Genomic DNA, 23390 nt, shown 5'->3' on the forward strand with positions numbered 1-23390 from the left:
ACAAAAAAAAAAAAAAAAAAAAAAAAAAAAATGCATGAAATGAAATGTATGCATTTACTACTGTAAGTCGCTCTGGATAAGAGCGTCTGCTAAATGACTAAAATGTAAATGTAAAATGTATATAGTACTGAGAGGACCCTGTATAGGAAATATAGTACTGAGAGGACAACCCTGTATAGTACTAATGGAATATAGTACTGAGAGGACAGCCCTGTATAGTACTAATGGAATATAGTACTGAGGACAACCCTGTATAGTACTAGTGGAATATAGCACTGAGAGGACAACCCTGTATAGTACTAATGGAATATAGTACTGAGAGGACAACCCTGTATAGTACTAATGGAATATAGTACTCAGAGGACAGCCCTGTATAGTACTAGTGGAATATAGTACTGAGAGGACAACCCTGTATAGTACTAGTGGAATATAGTACTGAGAGGACAACCCTGTATAGTACTAATGGAATATAGTACTGAGAGGACAACCCTGTATAGTACTGAGAGGACGACCCTGTGTAGTACTAATGGAATATAGTACTGAGAGGACAACCCTGTATAGTACTAATGGAATATAGTACTGAGAGGACAACCCTGTATAGTACTAGTGGAATATAGTACTGAGAGGACCCTGTATAGTACTAATGGAATATAGTACTGAGAGGACAACCCTGTATAGTACTAATGGAATATAGTACTGAGAGGACAACCCTGTATAGTACTAATGGAATATAGTACTGAGAGGACAACCCTGTATAGTACTAATGGAATATAGTACTGAGAGGGCAACCCTGTATAGTACTAATGGAATATAGTACTGAGAGGACAACCCTGTATAATACTAATGGAATATAGTACTGAGAGGACAACCCTGTATAGTACTAATGGAATACTGAGAGGACAGCCCTGTATAGTACTAATGGAATATAGTACTGAGAGGACAGCCCTGTATAGTACTAATGGAATATAGTACTGAGAGGACAGCCCTGTATAGTACTAGTGGAATATAGTACTGAGAGGACAGCCCTGTATAGTACTAATGGAATATAGTACTGAGAGGACAACCCTGTATAGTACTAGTGGAATATAGTACTGAAAGGACAGTCCTGTATAGTACAAGTGGAATATAGTACTGAGAGGACAACCCTGTATAGTACTAATGGAATATAGTACTGAGAGGACAACCCTGTATAGTATTAATGGAATATAGTACTGAGAGGACAACCCTTTTTAACTACATTATGCTCTGTCTCTCTCTCTCTCTCTCTCTGTCTCTCTCTCTCTCTCTCTCTCTCTCTCTCTCTGTCTCTCTCTCCTCTCTCTCTCTCTCTCTCTCCCCACAGGCCCTAAGAACACCATCCTTCGTTTTGTGGTGAAGTTCTTCCCTCCAGACACACAGCTGCTGGAGGAGCTGACACGGTGAGAGTGGATGAGTCTTCCTGTTCTTCTTCTCAACAAACACACCCTGATCCATCACCATTCTGAACACACCCTGATCCATCACCATTCTGAACACACCCTGATCCATCACCATTCTGAACACACCCTGATCCATCACCCTTCTGAACACACCCTGATCCATCACCATTCTGTACACACCCTGAACCATCACCATTCTGTACACACCCTGAACCATCACCATTCTGTACACACCCTGAACCATCACCATTCTGTACACACCCTGAACCATCACCATTCTGTACACACCCTGAACCATCAACGGGAAAATAACTTCACCATTCTGTAGAGTTACAGTGCTTTTTCTTTCCTGATGTTTACAGAGGTCAATGTCTCATGAGTCCAGCGTATCCTACAACTCAGAGGCCAAAACAAACAGGGACAGGAAGTGTAACAGGAAGTGGTCAGAAGCCTCCTTCCTGTGTTTGCATCTCCAGCAGTTCTAACGGGAGTCAATATGTCCTTAACAAGAGAAGAGGGGACGCAGTGTAACCTACTGTTGAGGGATCAGACGCAGTGTAACCTACTGTTGAGGGATCAGACGCAGTGTAACCTACTGTTGAGGGATCAGACGCAGTGTAACCTACTGTTGAGGGATCAGACGCAGTGTAACCTACTGTTGAGGGATCAGACGCAGTGTAACCTACTGTTGAGGGATCAGACGCAGTGTAACCTACTGTTGAGGGATCAGACGCAGTGTAACCTACTGTTGAGGGATCAGACGCAGTGTAACCTACTGTTGAGGGATCAGACGCAGTGTAACCTACTGTTGAGGGATCAGACGCAGTGTAACCTACTGTTGAGGGACCAGACGCAGTGTAACCTACTGTTGAGGGATCAGACGCAGTGTAACCTACTGTTGAGGGATCAGACGCAGTGTAACCTACTGTTGAGGGATCAGACGCAGTGTAACCTACTGTTGAGGGATCAGACGCAGTGTAACCTACTGTTGAGGGATCAGACACAGTGTAACCTACTGTTGAGGGACGCTGTTGAGGGATCAGACACAGTGTAACCTACTGTTGAGGGATCAGACGCAGTGTAACCTACTGTTGAGGGATCAGACGCAGTGTAACCTACTGTTGAGGGATCAGACGCAGTGTAAGCTACTGTTGAGGGATCAGACGCAGTGTAACCTACTGTTGAGGGATCAGACGCAGTGTAACCTACTGTTGAGGGATCAGACGCAGTGTAACCTACTGTTGAGGGATCAGACGCAGTGTAACCTACTGTTGAGGGATCAGACGCAGTGTAACCTACTGTTGAGGGATCAGACGCAGTGTAACCTACTGTTGAGGGATCAGACGCAGTGTAACCTACTGTTGTGGGATCAGACGCAGTGTAACCTACTGTTGAGGGATCAGACGCAGTGTAACCTACTGTTGAGGGAATAAAATACATTAAAAAATACATTAAAAATGTACCATAACATGTATCCTGTTGGCAACAAGACAACTAAAGTAATACTGCAACAAAACGTGGCAAAGAAATTAACTTTAAATCCTGAATACAAAGTGTTATTTTTTTTGGGGGGGGGGCAAATCACAACATAACACTTGAGGTTTGAACTGTTCAAGCATGGTGGTGGCTATATCATGTTATGGGTATGCTTGTCATCGGTATTCAAGCATGGTGGTGGCTGCGTCATGTTATGGGTATGCTTGTCATCGGTATTCAAGCATGGTGGTGGCTGCGTCATGTTATGGGTATGCTTGTCATCGGTATTCAAGCATGGTGGTGGCTGCGTCATGTTATGGGTATGCTTGTCATCGGTATTCAAGCATGGTGGTGGCTGCGTCATGTTATGGGTATGCTTGTCATCGGTATTCAAGCATGGTGGTGGCTGCGTCATGTTATGGGTATGCTTGTCATCGGTATTCAAGCATGGTGGTGGCTGCGTCATGTTATGGGTATGCTTGTCATCGGTATTCAAGCATGGTGGTGGCTGCATCATGTTATGGGTATGCTTGTCATCGGTATTCAAGCATGGTGGTGGCTGCATCATGTTATGGGTATGCTTGTCATCGGTATCAGAGATATTGGCCTGTGTTGATGTGTGATCAGAGATATAGGGCAGAACAACAGGTTTTTACCTTGTCAGCTCGGGGATTCAATCAGATGGATGGAGAGCTGTTTTATGGCTTGGCAACATTCTCATGCTATTTGTGGATTCACTGTCTGCCAAGGCATCTGATGTGACTGTTAGCTGACCCTGTAAGGAGGGTTGGGGTTTCAAGGCTCTGCCATTACAAAGCAGGTTTCTGACTGGGCAGAACTCGCTGAAGCTGGAAACACAGGCTAATAGTTACCATGTGTCTCCTCTCTCTCTCCTTCTCCTCTCTCTCTCTCCTTCTCCTCTCTCTCTGTCTCTCCTTCTCCTCTCTCTGTCTCTCCTTCTCATCTCTCTCCCTCTCTCTCTCTCTCCTCCTCTCTCTCTCTCTCTCCTCTCTCTCTCTCTCTCTTCTCCTCTCCTCTCTCTTCTCCTCTCTCTCTCTCTCTCTCTCCTTCTCCTCCTCTCTCTCTCTCTCCTTCTCCTCTCTCTCTCTCCTCCTCTCTCTCTCTCAGGTACCTGTTTGCTCTCCAGATAAAGCATGATTTGGCGTGTGGACGTCTGACCTGTAACGACACCAGTGCTGCTCTGCTGGTCTCACATATCGTCCAGTGTGAGCATACTTTATATTATAATATAGTTAGAGCTTCCTGATTTATTTTAGTACCGGCTCCAGAGGGTACCGGCTCCAGAGGGTACCGGCTCCAGAGGGTACCGGCTCCAGAGGGTACCGGCTCCAGAGGGTACCGGCTCCAGAGGGTACCGGCTCCAGAGGGTACCGGCTCCAGAGGGTACCGGCTCCAGAGGGTACCGGCTCCAGAGGGTACCGGCTCCAGAGGGTACCGGCCGGCTCCAGAGGGTACCGGCCGGCTCCAGTGGGTACCGGCCGGCTCCAGTGGGTACCGGCCGGCTCCAGTGGGTACCGGCCGGCTCCAGTGGGTACCGGCCGGCTCCAGTGGGTACCGGCCGGCTCCAGTGGGTCCCGGCCGGCTCCAGTGGGTACCGGCCGGCTCCAGTGGGTACCGGCCGGCTCCAGTGGGTACCGGCCGGCTCCAGTGGGTACCGGCCGGCTCCAGTGGGTACCGGCCGGCTCCAGTGGGTACGTACCGGCTCCAGTGGGTACGTACCGGCTCCAGTGGGTACGTACCGGCTCCAGTGGGTACGTACCGGCTCCAGTGGGTACGTACCGGCTCCAGTGGGTACGTACCGGCTCCAGTGGGTACGTACCGGCTCCAGTGGGTACGTACCGGCTCCAGTGGGTACGTACCGGCTCCAGAGGGTACCGGCTCCAGAGGGTACCGGCTCCAGTGGGTACCGGCCGGCTCCAGTGGGTACCGGCCGGCTCCAGTGGGTACGTACCGGCTCCAGTGGGTACGTACCGGCTCCAGTGGGTACGTACCGGCTCCAGTGGGTACGTACCGGCTCCAGTGGGTACCGGCCGGCTCCAGTGGGTACCGGCCGGCTCCAGTGGGTACCGGCTCCAGTTCCAAACTGAGTTGATGAGGCGGTTAATATGCGTAGAGGAGCCATTGTCATTCAGGCTGAACCATTTCTCTGGATACATAAAAATACCTGTCAGAAAAATCACCCCCTTTGGGTAATCTGGAGAGACTGTTGCTGAATACCTGATACAGAGGGAATAACTGGCCAGTTCAGGCTCTAGTGGGGAAACGCCTGTGTGAATTAAACTCTTCTCTTGGTTATTCAGTAACACTCCTCTCCCCTCTCTCCTCCCTCTCGTCTCTTCTCCTCCGTCTCGTCTCTCCTCCCTCTCTCTTCTCCTCCCTCTCTCTCTCCTCTCTCTCTCCTCTCTTCTCCTCCCTCTCTCTTCTCCTCCCTCTTCTCCTCCCTCTCGTCTCTCTTCTCCCCTCTCTCTTCCCTCTCGTCTCTCTCTCCCTCTCTCTTCTCCTCCCTCCCTCTCGTCTCTTCTCCCTCTCTTCTCCTCCCTCTCTCTTCTCCTCCCTCTCTCTCTTCTCCTCCCTCTCGTCTCTCCTCTCCCCTCTCTCCTCCCTCTCGTCTTTCCTCCCTCTCTTCTCCTCTCCCCTCTCTCCTCCCTCTCTTCTCTCCTCCCTCTCGTCTCTCCTCCCATCTCCCTTCTGACTCCTAATTTCTGCTCTCCCTCTCTCTCCTCTTTCTCTCGTCTCTCTCTCCCTCTCGTCTCTCCTCCCTCTCGTCTCCTCCCTCTCGTCTCTCCTCTCCCTTCTCTCCTCTCCCTTCTCTCCTCCCTCTCGTCTCTCCTCTCCCTTCTCTCCTCCCTCTCGTCTCTCCTCTCTCCTCTTTCTCGGTCTCTCCTCTCTCCTCTCCCTCTCTCTCCTCCCTCTCGTCTCTCCTCCCTCTCGTCTCTCCTCCCTCCCCTCTCCCTCTCTCTCCTCTCTCCTCTCCCTTCTCTCCTCCCTCTCGTCTCTCCTCTCCCTTCTCTCCTCTCCCTTCTCTCCTCCCTCTCGTCTCTCCTCTCCCTTCTCTCCTCCCTCTCGTCTCTCCTCTCTCTCTCCTCTTTCTCGGTCCTCTCTTCTTCTCTCCACAGCTGAGATCGGGGACTTTGATGAGGTCCAGAGTTTTCAGCACCTTCTTCACAACAAGTACATACCAAACCAAGACACCCTGATGGACAGGATCACAGAGTACCACCGCAAGCATGTGTGAGTCACTCTACCTTTCTAACCCTAACCCCTAACCCCTAACCCTCTAACCTAACCCCTAACCCCTAACCCCTAACCCTAACCCTAACCCTAACCCTAACCCCTAACCCTAACCCTAACCCTAACCCCTAACCACCGCAAGCATGTGTGAGTCACCCTAACCCCACTCTACCTTTCTAACTCCTCACCCTCACCCTAACCCCACTCTACCTTTCTAACCCCTAACCCCTAACCCCTAACCCCACTCTACCTTCTAACCCCTAACCCCTAACCCCACTCGAACCTTTCTACCCTAACCCCTAACCCTAACCCCATCTAACCTTTCAACCCCTAACCCTCACCCTAACCCCACTCTACCTTTCTAACCCCTAACCCCTAACCCCTAAACCCTAACCCCTAACCCCTAACCCTCACCCTAACCCCACTCTACCTTTCTAACCCCTAACCCCTACCCCTAACCCCTACCCCTAACCCTAACCCTAACCCTAACCCCTAACCCTAACCCCTAACCCTCACCCTAACCCCTAACCCTAACCCCACTCTACCTTTCTAACCCCTAACCCCTAACCCCACTCTACCTTTCTAACCCCTAACCCCTAACCCCTAACCCCTAACCCTAACCCTAACCCCCACTCTACCTTTCTAACCCCTAACCCCTAACCCCACTCTACCTTTCTAACCCCTAACCCCACTCTACCTTTCTAACCCCTAACCCCTAACCCCTAACCCTCACCCTAACCCCACTCTACCTTTCTAACCCCTAACCCCTAACCCCACTCTACCTTTCTAACCCCTAACCCCTAACCCCTAACCCCACTCTACCTTTCTACCCCTAACCCTAACCCTAACCCCTAACCCCTAACCCCTAACCCCTAACCCTCACCCTAACCCCACTCTACCTTTCTAACCCCTAACCCCTAACCCCACTCTACCTTTCTAACCCCTAACCCCTAACCCCTAACCCCTAACCCTAACCCCTAACCCCTAACCCCACTCTACCTTTCTCCGGACCCTCCTGTAAAGTTAGAGTTTGGGTCACATACAAAGTGTAGACTTCCCCGATCGCTGTCCGTGGCTCTGATATTGCGTCGTCTACGAGGTTACCTATCGATAGGCTGTCAGATGAAGTGGTGCTGCATCGTCTACGAGGTTACCTATCGATAGGCTGTCAGATGAAGTGGTGCTGCGTCGTCTACGAGGTTACCTATCGATAGGCTGTCAGATGAAGTGGTGCTGCGTCGTCTACGAGGTTACCTATTGATAGGCTGTCAGATGAAGTGGTGCTGCGTCGTATAAGCGGTTACCTATCGATAGGCTGTCAGATGAAGTGGTGCTGCGTCGTCTACGAGGTTACCTATCGATAGGCTGTCAGATGAAGTGGTGCTGCGTCGTCTACGAGGTTACCTATCGATAGGCTATCAGATGAAGTGGTGCTGCGTCGTCTACGAGGTTACCTATCGATAGGCTGTCAGATGAAGTGGTGCTGCATCGTCTACGAGGTTACCTATCGATAGGCTATCAGATGAAGTGGTGCTGCATCGTCTACGAGGTTACCTATCGATAGGCTGTCAGATGAAGTGGTGCTGCGTCGTCTACGAGGTTACCTATCGAGAGGCTGTCAGATGAAGTGGTGCTGCGTCGTCTACGAGGTTACCTATTGATAGGCTGTCAGATGAAGTGGTGCTGCGTCGTCTACGAGGTTACCTATCGATAGGCTGTCAGATGAAGTGGTGCTGCGTCGTCTACGAGGTTACCTATCGATAGCCTGTCAGATGAAGTGGTGCTGTGTGTTTTGGCTTTAAATGAAGACGTGTTTATTTAGATCGGGTTGTCATGTTGCTCCTCGTGTTTCGCGGAGCTGCAGGCCTCTACGGCGTCACGATGCTGCTATTTATAATGTCGACTGGTGGAAATCATGTTTTTACTTGTTCCGTAATTAAAGTGGGAAATTCAAACATTGCAGATTTGTAAAATGTATGTTTGATGCAACCGCATAGTAATCAGTAACCAATAATGTTTTGGGGGGGAAAATTCAGCGCCTTCGGAAATATTCAGACCCCTTTGACTTTCTTCCACATTTGTTACGTTACAGCCTTATTCTAAAATTGATTCAATATTATAATTTTTCTCAGATATCTATACCCAATACCCCCGTAATGACATCACAATACCCCCGTAATGACATCACAATACCCCCGTAATGACATCACAATACCCCCATAATGACATCACAATACCCCCGTAATGACATCACAATACCCCCATAATGACATCACAATACCCCCGTAATGACATCACAATACCCCCCGTAATGACATCAACAATACCCCCGTAATGACATCACAATACCCCCCGTAATGACATCACAATACCCCCATAATGACATCACAATACCCCCATAATGACATCACAATACCCCCATAATGACATCACAATACCCCCATAATGACATCACAATACCCCCATAATGACAAAGCAAAAACAGGTTTTTAGAAATGTTTGCAAGGACTGTGTCGAGGTTCAGATCTGGGGAAAGGTCCCCAAGAACACAGTGGCCTCCATCATTCTGAAATTGAAGAAGTTTGGAACCACCAAGACTCTTCCTAGAGCTGGCCGCCCGGCCAAACTGACCAATCGGGGTAAAGGGGCCTTGGTCAGGGAGGTGACTAAAAACCCCGATGGTCACTCTAACAGAGCTCCAGAGTTCCTCTGTGGAGAATGGTAGAACCTTCCAGAAGGACAACCATCTCTGCAACACTCCACCAATCAGGCCTTTATGGTAGACCAGACAGAAGCCTCTCCTCAGTAAAAAGGTACATGACAGATTAAATCAGAAAGATGAGAAGTTAGATGGTGATTTAGCTGCTGTAGAAGAAGCTTGATGTACATCAGTAGCCAGGCCCAGTGTTATGTCTACAGTGTTGTTGTTAATCTGACAGGCTTGGCAATGCCTCTGTCACCGCGCCCACATAGATGGTTAGAGATGGTTATCCATAAAGCTCCTCTTGCCGCTGCCCTGCCTTCCAGCCTTCCCTGTAAAAACTATTGTGGGACTGATGGATCGAGACTGTCCCTGTCCTTCCTTTTTTCCCAGAATTCCATCTGAGATGACTCATACCATTCCTTGGGTGTGTGCCAGGACCACTTCCTCCGTCTCATCCCTCCCTCCCTCTGCTCTCTCTCCCAGCCTCTCCTCCCAGAGATGGGCACCAGTCCTAGGCTTTAGTCTTCCCTGAGTGTAGACGTCCCTAACTACAGATCTAGGACCAGATGACCCCAGTCCCTAGTCTTCCCTGAGTGTAGACGTCCCTAACCACAGATCTAGGATCAGATGACCCCTCTCCACCCCCCTAACCAACCACGGCCCCTCTCCACCCCCAAACCAACCCCGGCCCTCAGGAGACCAGCCAGCCCCTCTCCACCCCCCTAACCAAACCCGGCCCCTCAGGAGACCAGCCAGCCCAGATCAGAACAGGAAGGATGGAAGAGCCTAATTCAGGCTCACATACAGGAAACAGGAAACTATTTCCACTCAGCAGATTTAGTAACTCAAAGTCTCTCGTGTTGGTGGGGAGGCGGAGAGCAATATGTTAGTTCTCTCCACCCCCCAAACCAACCCCCTCTATCCCCTCCACCCTCTGTCTGTCCTACTACCTCTCCAGGGAGGCGGAGAGCAATATGTTAGTCCAACATTTTGGTTAAGTAGCATTATGTTCATGGATTACATTATTTTAATATACATGGATTCTATTAGTTTAATGGATTCTATTAGTTTAATGGATTCTATTAGTGTAATGGATTCTATTAGTTTCATGGATTCTATTAGTGTAATGGATTCTATTAGTGTAATGGATTCTATTAGATTCATGGATTCTATTAGTTTAATGGATTCTATTAGTGTAATGGATTATATTAGTTTCATGGATTCTATTATTTTCATGGATTCTATTAGTGTAATGGATTCTATTAGTGTAATGGATTCTATTAGTGTCATATACATGGATTCTATTAGTGTAATGGATTCTATTAGTTTAATGGATTCTATTAGTTTCATGGATTCTATTAGTTTCATGGATTCTATTAGTGTAATGGATTCTATTAGTTTAATGGATTCTATTAGTGTAATGGATTCTATTAGTTTAATGGATTCTATTAGTTTAATGGATTCTATTAGTTTAATGGATTCTATTGGTTTAATATACATGGATTCTATTAGTTTAATGGATTCTATTAGTTTAATGGATTCTATTAGTTTAATGGATTCTATTAGTTTCATGGATTCTATTAGTTTAATATACATGGATTCTATTAGTGTAATGGATTCTATTAGTTTCATGGATTCTATTAGTTTCATGGATTCTATTAGTTTCATGGATTCTATTAGTTTAATATACATGGATTCTATTAGTTTAATGGATTATATTAGTTTAATATACATGGATTCTATTAGTTTAATGGATTCTATTAGTTTAATATACATGGATTCTATTAGTTTAATGGATTCTATTAGTTTAATGGATTCTATTAGTTTAATGGATTCTATTAGTGTAATGGATTCTATTAGTTTAATGGATTCTATTAGTGTAATGGATTCTATTAGTGTAATGGATTCTATTAGTTTAATGGATTCTATTAGTTTAATGGATTCTATTAGTTTAATGGATTCTATTAGTTTAATATACATGGATTCTATTAGTTTAATATACATGGATTCTATTAGTTTCATGGATTCTATTAGTTTCATGGATTCTATTAGTTTCATGGATTCTATTAGTTTCATGGATTCTATTAGTTTCATGGATTCTATTAGTTTCATGGATTCTATTAGTTTCATGGATTCTATTCGTTTCATGGATTCTATTAGTTTCATGGATTCTATTAGTTTCATGGATTCTATTAGTTTAATATACATGGATTCTATTAGTTTCATGGATTCTATTAGTTTAATATACATGGATTCTATTAGTTTCATGGATTCTATTAGTTTAATGGATTCTATTAGTTTCATGGATTCTATTAGTTTAATGGATTCTATTAGTTTAATATACATGGATTCTATTAGTGTAATGGATTCTATTAGTTTCATGGATTCTATTAATTTCATGGATTCTATTAGTTTAATGGATTCTATTAGTGTCATGGATTCTATTAGTGTCATGGATTCTATTAGTGTCATGGATTCTATTAGTTTCATGGATTCTATTAGTTTCATGGATTCTATTAGTTTAATGGATTCTATTAGTTTAATATACATGGATTCTATTAGTGTAATGGATTCTATTAGTTTAACGGATTCTATTAGTTTAATGGATTCTATTAGTTTAATGGATTCTGTTAGTGTAATGGATTCTATTAGTGTAATGGATTCTATTAGTGTAATGGATTCTATGAGTGTAATGGATTCTATGAGTGTAATGGATTCTATTAGTGTAATGGATTCTATTAGTGTAATGGATTCTATTAGTGTAATGGATTCTATTAGTGTAATGGATTCTATTAGTTTCATGGATTCTATTAGTGTCATGGATTCTATTAGTGTCATGGATTCTATTAGTTTCATGGATTCTATTAGTTTCATGGATTCTATTAGTGTAATGGATTCTATTAGTGTAATGGATTCTATTAGTGTAATGGATTCTATTAGTGTAATATACATGGATTCTATTAGTTTAATGGATTCTATTAGTTTAATGGATTCTATTAGTTTCATGGATTCTATTAGTTTCATGGATTCTATTAGTTTAATATACATGGATTCTATTAGTTTAATATACATGGATTCTATTAGTTTAATGGATTCTATTAGTGTCATGGATTCTATTAGTTTCATGGATTCTATTAGTTTCATATACATGGATTCTATTAGTTTAATGGATTCTATTAGTTTCATATACATGGATTCTATTAGTTTAATGGATTCTATTATTTTAATGGATTCTATTAGTGTAATGGATTCTATTAGTTTAATATACATGGATTCTATTAGTTTCATGGATTCTATTAGTTTAATATACATGGATTCTATTAGTTTAGTGGATTCTATTAGTTTAATATACATGGATTCTATTAGTTTAATGGATTATATTAGTTTAATATACATGGATTCTATTAGTTTAATGGATTCTATTAGTTTAATGGATTCTATTAGTTTAATGGATTCTATTAGTTTAGTGGGTTCTATTAGTTTAATATACATGGATTCTATTAGTTTAATGGATTCTATTAGTTTCATGGATTCTATTAGTTTAATATACATGGATTCTATTAGTGTAATGGATTCTATTAGGGTAATGGATTCTATTAGTTTAATATACATGGATTCTATTAGTTTCATGGATTCTATTAGTTTCATGGATTCTATTAGTGTAATGGATTCTATTAGTTTAATGGATTCTATTAGTGTAATAGATTCTATTAGTTTAATGGATTCTATTAGTTTAATGGATTCTATTAGTTTAATATACATGGATTCTATTAGTTTAATGGATTCTATTAGTTTCATGGATTCTATTAGTGTTGTGGATTCTATTAGTGTCATGGATTCTATTAGTTTCATGGATTCTATTAGTTTAATATACATGGATTCTATTAATTTCATGGATTCTATTAGTTTAATATACATGGATTCTATTAGTTTAATGGATTCTATTAGTTTAATATACATGGATTCTATTAGTTTAATGGATTCTATTAGTTTCATGGATTCTATTAGTGTAATGGATTCTATTAGTTTAATGGATTCTATTAGTTTCATGGATTCTATTAGTTTAGTGGATTCTATTAGTTTAATATACATGGATTCTATTAGTGTAATGGATTCTATTAGTTTCATGGATTCTATTAGTTTCATGGATTCTATTAGTTTAATGGATTCTATTAGTTTAGTGGATTCTATTAGTTTCATGGATTCTATTAGTTTCATGGATTCTATTAGTTTCATGAATTCTATTAGTGTAATGGATTCTATTAGTGTAATGGATTCTATTAGTTTAATGGATTCTATTAGTTTAATATACATGGATTCTATTAGTTTCATGGATTCTATTAGTGTAATGGATTCTATTAGTTTAGTGGATTCTATTAGTTTAGTGGATTCTATTAGTTTCATGGATTCTATTAGTTTCATGGATTCTATTAGTTTCATGGATTCTATTAGTTTAATGGATTCTATTAGTTTAATATACATGGATTCTATTAATTTCATGGATTCTATAAGTTTAATATACATGGATTCTATTAGTTTCATGGATTCTATTAGTTTCATGGATTCTATTAGTTTCATGGATTCTATTAGTTTCATGGATTCTATTAGTTTCATGGATTCTATTAGTTTCATGAATTCTTTTAGTGTAATGAATTCTATTAGTGTAATGGATTCTATTAGTTTAGTGGATTCTATTAGTTTCATGGATTCTATTAGTTTCATGGATTCTATTAGTTTCATGGATTCTATTAGTTTCATGGATTCTATTAGTTTAATGGATTCTATTAGTTTAATATACATGGATTCTATTAATTTCATGGATTCTATAAGTTTAATATACATGGATTCTATTAGTTTCATGGATTCTATTAGTTTCATGGATTCTATTAGTTTCATGGATTCTATTAGTTTCATGGATTCTATTAGTTTCATGGATTCTATTAGTTTCATGAATTCTTTTAGTGTAATGAATTCTATTAGTGTAATGGATTCTATTAGTGTAATGGATTCTATTAGTTTCATGGATTCTATTAGTGTAATGGATTCTATTAGTGTAATGGATTCTATTAGTGTAATGGATTCTATTAGTGTAATGGATTCTATTAGTTTAATGGATTCTATTAGTTTCATGGATTCTATTAGTTTCATGGATTCTATTAGTTTCATGGATTCTATTAGTTTAATGGATTCTATTAGTTTCATATACATCGATTCTATTAGTTTCATGGATTCTATTAGTTTCATGGATTCTATTAGTTTCATGGATTCTATTAGTTTCATATACATGGATTCTATTAGTTTAATATACATGGATTCTATTAGTGTAATGGATTCTATTAGGGTAATGGATTCTATTAGTTTAATATACATGGATTCTATTAGTTTCATGGATTCTATTAGTTTCATGGATTCTATTAGTGTAATGGATTCTATTAGTTTAATGGATTCTATTAGTGTAATAGATTCTATTAGTTTAATGGATTCTATTAGTTTAATGGATTCTATTAGTTTAATATACATGGATTCTATTAGTTTAATGGATTCTATTAGTTTCATGGATTCTATTAGTGTTGTGGATTCTATTAGTGTCATGGATTCTATTAGTTTCATGGATTCTATTAGTTTAATATACATGGATTCTATTAATTTCATGGATTCTATTAGTTTAATATACATGGATTCTATTAGTTTAATGGATTCTATTAGTTTAATATACATGGATTCTATTAGTTTAATGGATTCTATTAGTTTCATGGATTCTATTAGTGTAATGGATTCTATTAGTTTAATGGATTCTATTAGTTTCATGGATTCTATTAGTTTAGTGGATTCTATTAGTTTAATATACATGGATTCTATTAGTGTAATGGATTCTATTAGTTTCATGGATTCTATTAGTTTCATGGATTCTATTAGTTTAATGGATTCTATTAGTTTAGTGGATTCTATTAGTTTCATGGATTCTATTAGTTTCATGGATTCTATTAGTTTCATGGATTCTATTAGTTTCATGAATTCTATTAGTGTAATGGATTCTATTAGTGTAATGGATTCTATTAGTTTAATGGATTCTATTAGTTTAATATACATGGATTCTATTAGTTTCATGGATTCTATTAGTGTAATGGATTCTATTAGTTTAGTGGATTCTATTAGTTTCATGGATTCTATTAGTTTCATGGATTCTATTAGTTTCATGGATTCTATTAGTTTCATGGATTCTATTAGTTTAATGGATTCTATTAGTTTAATATACATGGATTCTATTAGTTTCATGGATTCTATAAGTTTAATATACATGGATTCTATTAGTTTCATGGATTCTATTAGTTTCATGGATTCTATTAGTTTCATGGATTCTATTAGTTTAATGGATTCTATTAGTTTCATGGATTCTATTAGTTTCATGAATTCTTTTAGTGTAATGAATTCTATTAGTGTAATGGATTCTATTAGTGTAATGGATTCTATTAGTTTCATGGATTCTATTAGTGTAATGGATTCTATTAGTGTAATGGATTCTATTAGTGTAATGGATTCTATTAGTGTAATGGATTCTATTAGTTTAATGGATTCTATTAGTTTCATGGATTCTATTAGTTTCATGGATTCTATTAGTTTCATGGATTCTATTAGTTTAATGGATTCTATTAGTTTCATATACATCGATTCTATTAGTTTCATGGATTCTATTAGTTTCATGGATTCTATTAGTTTCATGGATTCTATTAGTTTCATATACATGGATTCTATTAGTTTCATATACATGGATTCTATTAGTTTCATGAATTCTATTAGTGTAATGGATTCTATTAGTGTAATGGATTCTATTAGTGTAATGGATTCTATTAGTGTAATGGATTCTATTAGTTTAATGGATTCTATTAGTTTCATGGATTCTATTAGTTTAATGGATTCTATTAGTTTCATGGATTCTATTAGTTTCATGGATTCTATTAGTTTCATATACATGGATTCTATTAGTTTCATGGATTCTATTAGTTTCATGGATTCTATTAGTTTCATGGATTCTATTAGTTTCATATACATGGATTCTATTAGTTTCATGGATTCTATTAGTGTCATGGATTCTATTAGTTTCATGGATTCTATTAGTTTAATATACATGGATTCTATTAGTGTAATGGATTCTATTAGTTTCATGGATTCTATTAGTTTCATGGATTCTATTAGTTTCATGGATTCTATTAGTTTAGTGGATTCTATTAGTTTCATGGATTCTATTAGTTTCATGGATTCTATTAGTTTCATGGATTCTATTAGTTTCATGGATTCTATTAGTTTAGTGGATTCTATTAGTTTCATGGATTCTATTAGTTTAGTGGATTCTATTAGTTTAGTGGATTCTATTAGTTTCATGGATTCTATTAGTTTCATGGATTCTATTAGTTTCATGGATTCTATTGGTTTCATGGATTCTATTAGTTTAATGGATTATATTAGTTTAATGGATTCTATTAGTTTAGTGGATTCTATTAGTTTAGTGGATTCTATTGGTTTAATGGATTCTATTAGTTTAATTGTTTCTATTAGTTATTAGTTTTATACAGTGATCAGATTTACACCACCAAGCTGTCTTTTTAAGGCTGTGTGTCGCGCCGATTTAGTCAACATTTTTATGACAAATGTACAGATGAAAATTGTCCAAGGTGATGTTAAAATGCGTAAGCATCTGTCCTGTTCCCCTCAGAGGCCAGACGCCAGCCGAGTCAGACCAGCAGCTGTTGGAGATCTCCCGGCGCTTGGAGATGTACGGAGTCAGACTCCATCCTGCTAAGGACCGAGAGGGGACCAAGCTCAGTCTGGCTGTGTCTCATGTTGGACTGCTGCTGTTTCAGGTACTGCTGGGTTATATGGGCAACAGATATTTACCCACTAGGATCATGGGAGTTCATTTCTGATCTTTTACCTTTTTTCTTTTAAGGTATTTTCTTAAAACTGCATTGTTGGTTAAGGGCTGGTCAGTCTGCATTTCACTGTGAGGGCTACACCTGTTGTTTAAGGGCTGGTCAGTCTGCATTTCACTGTGAGGTCTACACCTGTTGGTTAAGGGCTGGTCAGTGCATTTCACTGTGAGGTCTACACCTGTTGGTTAAGGGCTGGTCAGTCTGCATTTCACTGTGAGGTCTACACCTGTTGTTTAAGGGCTGGTCTGTCTGCATTTCACAGTGAGGTCTACACCTGCTGGTTAAGGGCTGGTCAGTCTGCATTTCACTGTGAGGTCTACACCTGTTGGTTAAGGGCTGGTCAGTCTGCATTTCACTGTGAGGTCTACACCTGTTGGTTAAGGGCTGGTCAGTCTGCATTTCACTGTGAGGTCTACACCTGCTGGTTAAGGACTGGTCAGTCTGCATTTCACTGTGAGGTCTACACCTGCTGGTTAAGGACTGGTCAGTCTGCATTTCACTGTGAAGAAACTTTCAAAGTTCTTGAAATATTCCGTATTGACTGACTTTCATGTCCTAAAGTAATGATGGACTTTCGTTTCTCTGTGCTTATTTGAGCTGTTCTTTACATAATATTGACTTAGTCCTATTTGGTAAAAGACCATCTTCTGTATACCACCCCTACCTTGTCACACTGATTGGATCAAATGCATTAAGAAGGAAAGAAATTGCACTAATTAACTTTTAACAAGGCACACCTGTTAATTGAAATGTATTCCAGGTGACTACCTCATGAAGCTGGTTGAGAGAATGCCAAGAGAGTGCCAAGCTGTCATCAAGGCAAAGGGTGGCTACTTTGAAGAATCTATAATATAAAATATATTTTGATTTATTTAACACTTTTTTTTGGTTACTACTGTTGGGTTCTGAGAATATGAAATATACTTATTCATGTCACTGAGGGAGAGAGGGTAATGTATAACGTTTACATTATGTCAGGATGTGTTATTGTTAGCCGTCAGGGATCCTCTGGGAGGAGAAGAGACACGGTCTGGTACCAGGCACCATGACAGCCGTGAGTTGGAGAGGAGTGAGCACATTGGGGTTAGAGGTCCGGTCAGATGAAGTGAGGAAGAACAGATCTCACTAAGGTTCTGCCTAGCAACAGAGACGCATTGGCTGTTCAGATGTGTAGGAGGAGACTCGTCCTAGGATGAAGGGTTAAATATCAGAGCTTGTGTGAAAAATGTATTTGTCTGATGCAGCGGTATTGACCCTCTGGGAAGAATTAAAGTTGGTTAAGCTTTCATAACGTCCGCTGAGTTTTATACTCTGAGAATTAGAACCTAACAACACTACATGATTCCATATGGGATATTTCATCGTTTTGATTATTCTACAATGTAGAAAATAGTAAAAATAAAGAAAAACCCTTGAATGTGTGTGTGTGTGTGTGTGTGTGTGTGTGTGTGTGTGTGTGTGTGTGTGTGTGGAAAGGAGGTTAAACATGTAAATAAATAGTAGTTGTTGTCCAACCAACTGAAACTACTCTCTCCTATAGGGGGGGGGAGACACTAGGATCAATGCTTTTAACTGGTCTAAACTCTCTCCTATAGGGGGGAGACACTAGGATCAATGCTTTTAACTGGTCTAAACTCTCTCCTATAGGGGGGAGACACTAGGATCAATGCTTTTAACTGGTCTAAACTCTCTCCTATAGGGGGGAGACACTAGGATCAATGCTTTTAACTGGTCTAAACTCTCTCCTATAGGGGAGACACTAGGATCAATGCTTTTAACTGGTCTAAACTCTCTCCTATAGGGGGAGACACTAGGATCAATGCTTTTAACTGGTCTAAACTCTCTCCTATAGGGGGGGACACTAGGATCAATGCTTTTAACTGGTCTAAACTCTCTCCTATAGGGGGAGACACTAGGATCAATGCTTTTAACTGGTCTAAACTCTCTCCTATAGGGGGGGACACTAGGATCAATGCTTTTAACTGGTCTAAACTCTCTCCTATAGGGGGGGGGACACTAGGATCAATGCTTTTAACTGGTCTAAACTCTCTCCTATAGGGGGACACTAGGATCAATGCTTTTAACTGGTCTAAACTCCTATAGGGGGGAGACACTAGGATCAATGCTTTTAACTGGTCTAAACTCTCTCCTATAGGGGGGGGGACACTAGGATCAATGTTTTTAATTGGTCTAAACTCTCTCCTATAGGGGGGAGACACTAGGATCAATGCTTTTAACTGGTCTAAACTCTCTCCTATAGGGGGGGACACTAGGATCAATGCTTTTAACTGGTTTAAACTCTCTCCTATGGGGGGGGGGGGGGGCACTAGGATCAATGCTTTTAACTGGTCTAAACTCTCTCCTATAGGGAGACACTAGGATCAATGCTTTTAACTGGTCTAAACTCTCTCCTATAGGGAGACACTAGGATCAATGCTTTTAACTGGTCTAAACTCTCTCCTATAGGGGGGAGACACTAGGATCAATGCTTTTAACTGGTCTAAACTCTCTCCTATAGGGGGGGGGGCACTAGGATCAATGCTTTTAACTGGTCTAAACTCTCTCCTATAGGGGGGGGGGGGCACTAGGATCAATGCTTTTAACTGGTCTAAACTCTCTCCTATAGGGGGGAGACACTAGGATCAATGCTTTTAACTGGTCTAAACTCTCTCCTATAGGGGGAGCCACTAGGATCAATGCTTTTAACTGGTCTAAACTCTCTCCTATAGGGGGGGACACTAGGATCAATGCTTTTAACTGGTCTAAACTCTCTCCTATAGGGGGGGACACTAGGATCAATGCTTTTAACTGGTCTAAACTCTCTCCTATAGGGAGACACTAGGATCAATGCTTTTAACTGGTCTAAACTCTCTCCTATAGGGGGACAATAGGATCAATACTTTTAACTGGTCTAAAGTCCGCAAGCTCAGCTTCAAGAGGAAGCGTTTCCTCATCAAACTCAGACCAGACCTCAATGTAAGTCCTCATACCACGCCTTGGCAGAATACTACATTCCGATTGGTTGAGAGGGTGTCGATTTTTTTATTTTTTTATTTATATTTTCTCAGTTAAATTCACAGCGATATTCACCGGTTATTATGTAGTTCGAACACAGTGTTTTATATTAAGTGGTATAGATGATAACAGCCCATGTATTCTTCCTGTTCTAACCAATGCTAAGCTATGTGTTGACAGTGTCTGTGTGTCTCTGCCCTGCAGCAGAGTGGATACCAGGACACTCTGGAGTTTACGATGGCCAGTCGAGACTGCTGTAAGATCTTCTGGAAAATATGTGTGGAGTATCACGCCTTCTTCAGACTGTTTGAGGAACCTAAACCCAAACCCAAAGCTGTTCTCTTCACCAGAGGGTCCTCCTTCAGGTTTAGGTAGGCTGGCTGCAGCTCTTCACCAGAGGGTCCTCCTTCAGGTTTAGGTAGGCTGGCTAGCTGGGTGGGTGGAGCTTGTAGAGGTTTAGGGAGGCTGGGTGGGTGGAGCTTGTAGAGGTTTAGGGAGGCTGGGTGGGTGGAGCTTGTAGAGGTTTAGGGAGGCTGGGTGGGTGGAGCTTGTAGAGGTTTAGGGAGGCTGGCTGGGTGGGTGGAGCTTGTAGAGGTTTAGGGAGGCTGGCTGGGTGGGTGGAGCTTGTAGAGGTTTAGGGAGGCTGGCTGGGTGGGTGGAGCTTGTAGAGGTTTAGGGAGGCTGGCTGGGTGGGTGGAGCTTGTAGAGGTTTAGGGAGACTGGCTGGGTGGGTGGAGCTTGTAGAGGTTTAGGGAGGCTGGCTGGGTGGGTGGAGCTTGTAGAGGTTTAGGGAGGCTGGCTGGGTGGGTGGAGCTTGTAGAGTTAAATGCATATTAACCAGCAACAACAACACAGATTGATACTGGACTCAACAATGTAACCTTTCCTATTGTATATAATAATAATAATTTAGTAATGTAACCTTTCCTATTGTTTCAGGGCCTTTCACTTACAGTCCTTTAAAACAGGGACTGTTCTGCATCAACAGACCTCTGTGTTTCACTGCCAGTCCTTTAACAGGGACTGTTCTGCTTCAGCAGACCTCTGTGTTTCACTGCCAGTCCTTTATTAACAGGGACTGTTCTGCTATTAGACCTCTGTGTTTATTAACAGGGACTGTTTTGCTATTAGACCTCTGTGTTTCACTGCCAGTCCTTTAAAACAGGGACTGTTCTGCTATTAGACCTCTGTGTTCCACTGCCAGTCCTTTAACAGGGACTGTCCTCCTTCAACGTTCTCTACCATGTCCTGTCTCTTTATATCTGCAGCGGTCGGACACAGAAGCAGGTTTCTGATTACGTCAAGGACTCAGAGTTCCAAAAGGTCCCGTTTGAAAGGTGAGTCTTCACACTGTCTGGACGTCAGCCTCTCTTCCCCCCTGAGGCTTGTTTTTTGTGTCTCGACGTTCCCATGTCAATGTCCCTTTTACCTCGCCAGTTGATAGACCGAGCCTCACCTGTCTCCTCTGCCCGTCAGGAAACACAGTAAGAAGGTGTCCGGCAGCAGCCAGACGCCCCAGGATAGAAAGACATCCACAGTACCACCAGAGGTCAAGTATATCACGGTGACCTTTCTCTCTTTGATTCCTAGGAGAAGGAATAGAGTCAATGTGTTGTTTTGTTGTTTTAACAGAAGATATCACAGAATAACCCTTTTCTCTCTCTCTCCTTCCTCTCCAGACTGTCTCAGTGGACCAGACAGACGCTCCTCTCAGGTCGACCCTCCAGGCGCCGGGGGACGACCCCACGGTGACCGACGGCCACCAGGCTGGACCAGAGGGACCGGAGGACCCAGAGGGCCAGGCCCTACCCTCCTCCACCAGCCACCCAGAGCAGCAGATCTCAGGTCCAGTCTGGCATTTACATTTTAGTCATTTAGCAGACGCTCTTATCCAGAGCGACTGACAGTAGTGAATACATACATTTCATAAATTTCATTTCATGCATTTTTTTATTTTATTTATTTATTTATTTATTTTTTATTTTTATTTTTTGTATTGGCCCCCCGTGGGAATCGAACCCACAACCCTGGCGTTGCACCCACCATAGGAACAGGTATGGTAACTGTAACCAGGTCAGTTAGAGCAGCAGTTTGTGGGTAGGAACAGGTATGGTAACTCTAACCAGGTCAGTTAGAGCAGCAGTTTGTGGGTAGGAACAGGTATGGTAACTCTAACCAGGTCAGTTAGAGCAGCAGTTTGTGGGTAGGAACAGGTATGGTAACTGTAACCAGGTCAGTTAGAGCAGGGGTTTGTGGGTAGGAACAGGTATGGTAACTCTAACCAGGTCATTTAGAGCAGCAGTTTGTGGGTAGGAACAGGTATGGTAACTGTAACCAGGTCAGTCAGAGCAGCAGTTTGTGGGTAGGAACAGGTATGGTAACTGTAACCAGGTCAGTTAGAGCAGCAGTTTGTGGGTAGGAACAGGTATGGTAACTGTAACCAGGTCAGTCAGAGCAGCAGTTTGTGGGTAGGAACAGGTATGGTAACTGTAACCAGGTCAGTCAGGCTGTTTCCTCTGTCTCTCTTTCTACTGTGTTCCACTGTTGTGTACTTTACATTCAACTGGGCCCTTTACAGTACTTTACATTCAACTGGGCCCTTTACATTACTTTACATTCAACTGGGCCCTTTACAGTACTTTACATTCAACTGGGCCCTTTACATGACTTTACATTCAACTGGGCCCTTTACTTACTTTACATTCAACTGGGCCCTTTACAGTACCTTACATTCAACTGGGCCCTTTACATTACTTTACATTCAACTGGGCCCTTTACATTACTTTACATTCAACTGGGCCCTTTACAGTACTTTACATTCAACTGGGCCCTTTACAGTACTTTACATTCAACTGGGCCCTTTACATTACTTTACATTCAACTGGGCCCTTTACAGTACCTTACATTTAACTGGGCCTTATACAGTACTTTACATTCAACTGGGCCCTTTACAGTACTTTACATTCAACTGGGCCCTTTACAGTACCTTACATTCAACTGGGCCCTTTACATTACTTTACATTCAACTGGGCCCTTTACAGTACCTTACATTCAACTGGGCCTTATACAGTACTTTACATTCAACTGGGCCCTTTACAGTACTTTACATTCAACTGGGCCCTTTACATTACTTTACATTCAACTGGGCCCTTTACAGTACTTTACATTCAACTGGGCCCTTTACAGTACTTTACATTCAACTGGGCCCTTTACAGTACTTTACATTCAACTGGGCCCTTTACATTACTTTACATTCAACTGGGCCCTTTACAGTACCTTACATTCAACTGGGCCTTATACAGTACTTTACATTCAACTGGGCCCTTTACAGTACTTTACATTCAACTGGGCCCTTTACAGTACCTTACATTCAACTGGGCCCTTTACATTACTTTACATTCAACTGGGCCCTTTACAGTACCTTACATTCAACTGGGCCCTTTACATGACTTTACATTCAACTGGGCCCTTTACATGACTTTACATTCAACTGGGCCCTTTACAGTACTTTACATTCAACTGGGCCCTTTACAGGACTTTACATTCAACTGGGCCCTTTACATTACTTTACATTCAACTGGGCCCTTTACATTACTT

The 23390-nt window shown here is 41.6% G+C and overlaps 1 protein-coding gene across 7 annotated transcripts in view; it reads left to right on the forward strand.

The window, feature by feature from the left end:
- Positions 1–1342: 1342 nt before the first annotated feature.
- The window catches only part of LOC115186271 (FERM, ARHGEF and pleckstrin domain-containing protein 1), a gene marked incomplete at its 5' end in the record, with an annotated part of 63799 nt that continues 41751 nt past the window's right edge, over positions 1343–23390 (forward strand). For 6 of the 7 annotated variants that reach the window (XR_003875663.1, XM_029745945.1, XM_029745942.1 and 3 more), the window contains 9 exon segments: positions 1343–1418; positions 4023–4120; positions 6032–6146; positions 16562–16709; positions 19659–19754; positions 19998–20164; positions 21062–21130; positions 21270–21357; positions 21473–21638. Coding sequence is in view for 6 of the 7 variants with exons in the window: in XM_029745945.1 (XP_029601805.1) it covers positions 1343–1418; positions 4023–4120; positions 6032–6146; positions 16562–16709; positions 19659–19754; positions 19998–20164; positions 21062–21130; positions 21270–21357; positions 21473–21638 (1023 nt within the window). 7 annotated transcript variants of the gene reach the window in all.

This window comes from Salmo trutta, unplaced genomic scaffold (assembly GCF_901001165.1).
Source record: "Salmo trutta unplaced genomic scaffold, fSalTru1.1, whole genome shotgun sequence".
In the NCBI taxonomy this organism is placed as follows: Eukaryota; Metazoa; Chordata; class Actinopteri; order Salmoniformes; family Salmonidae; genus Salmo; species Salmo trutta.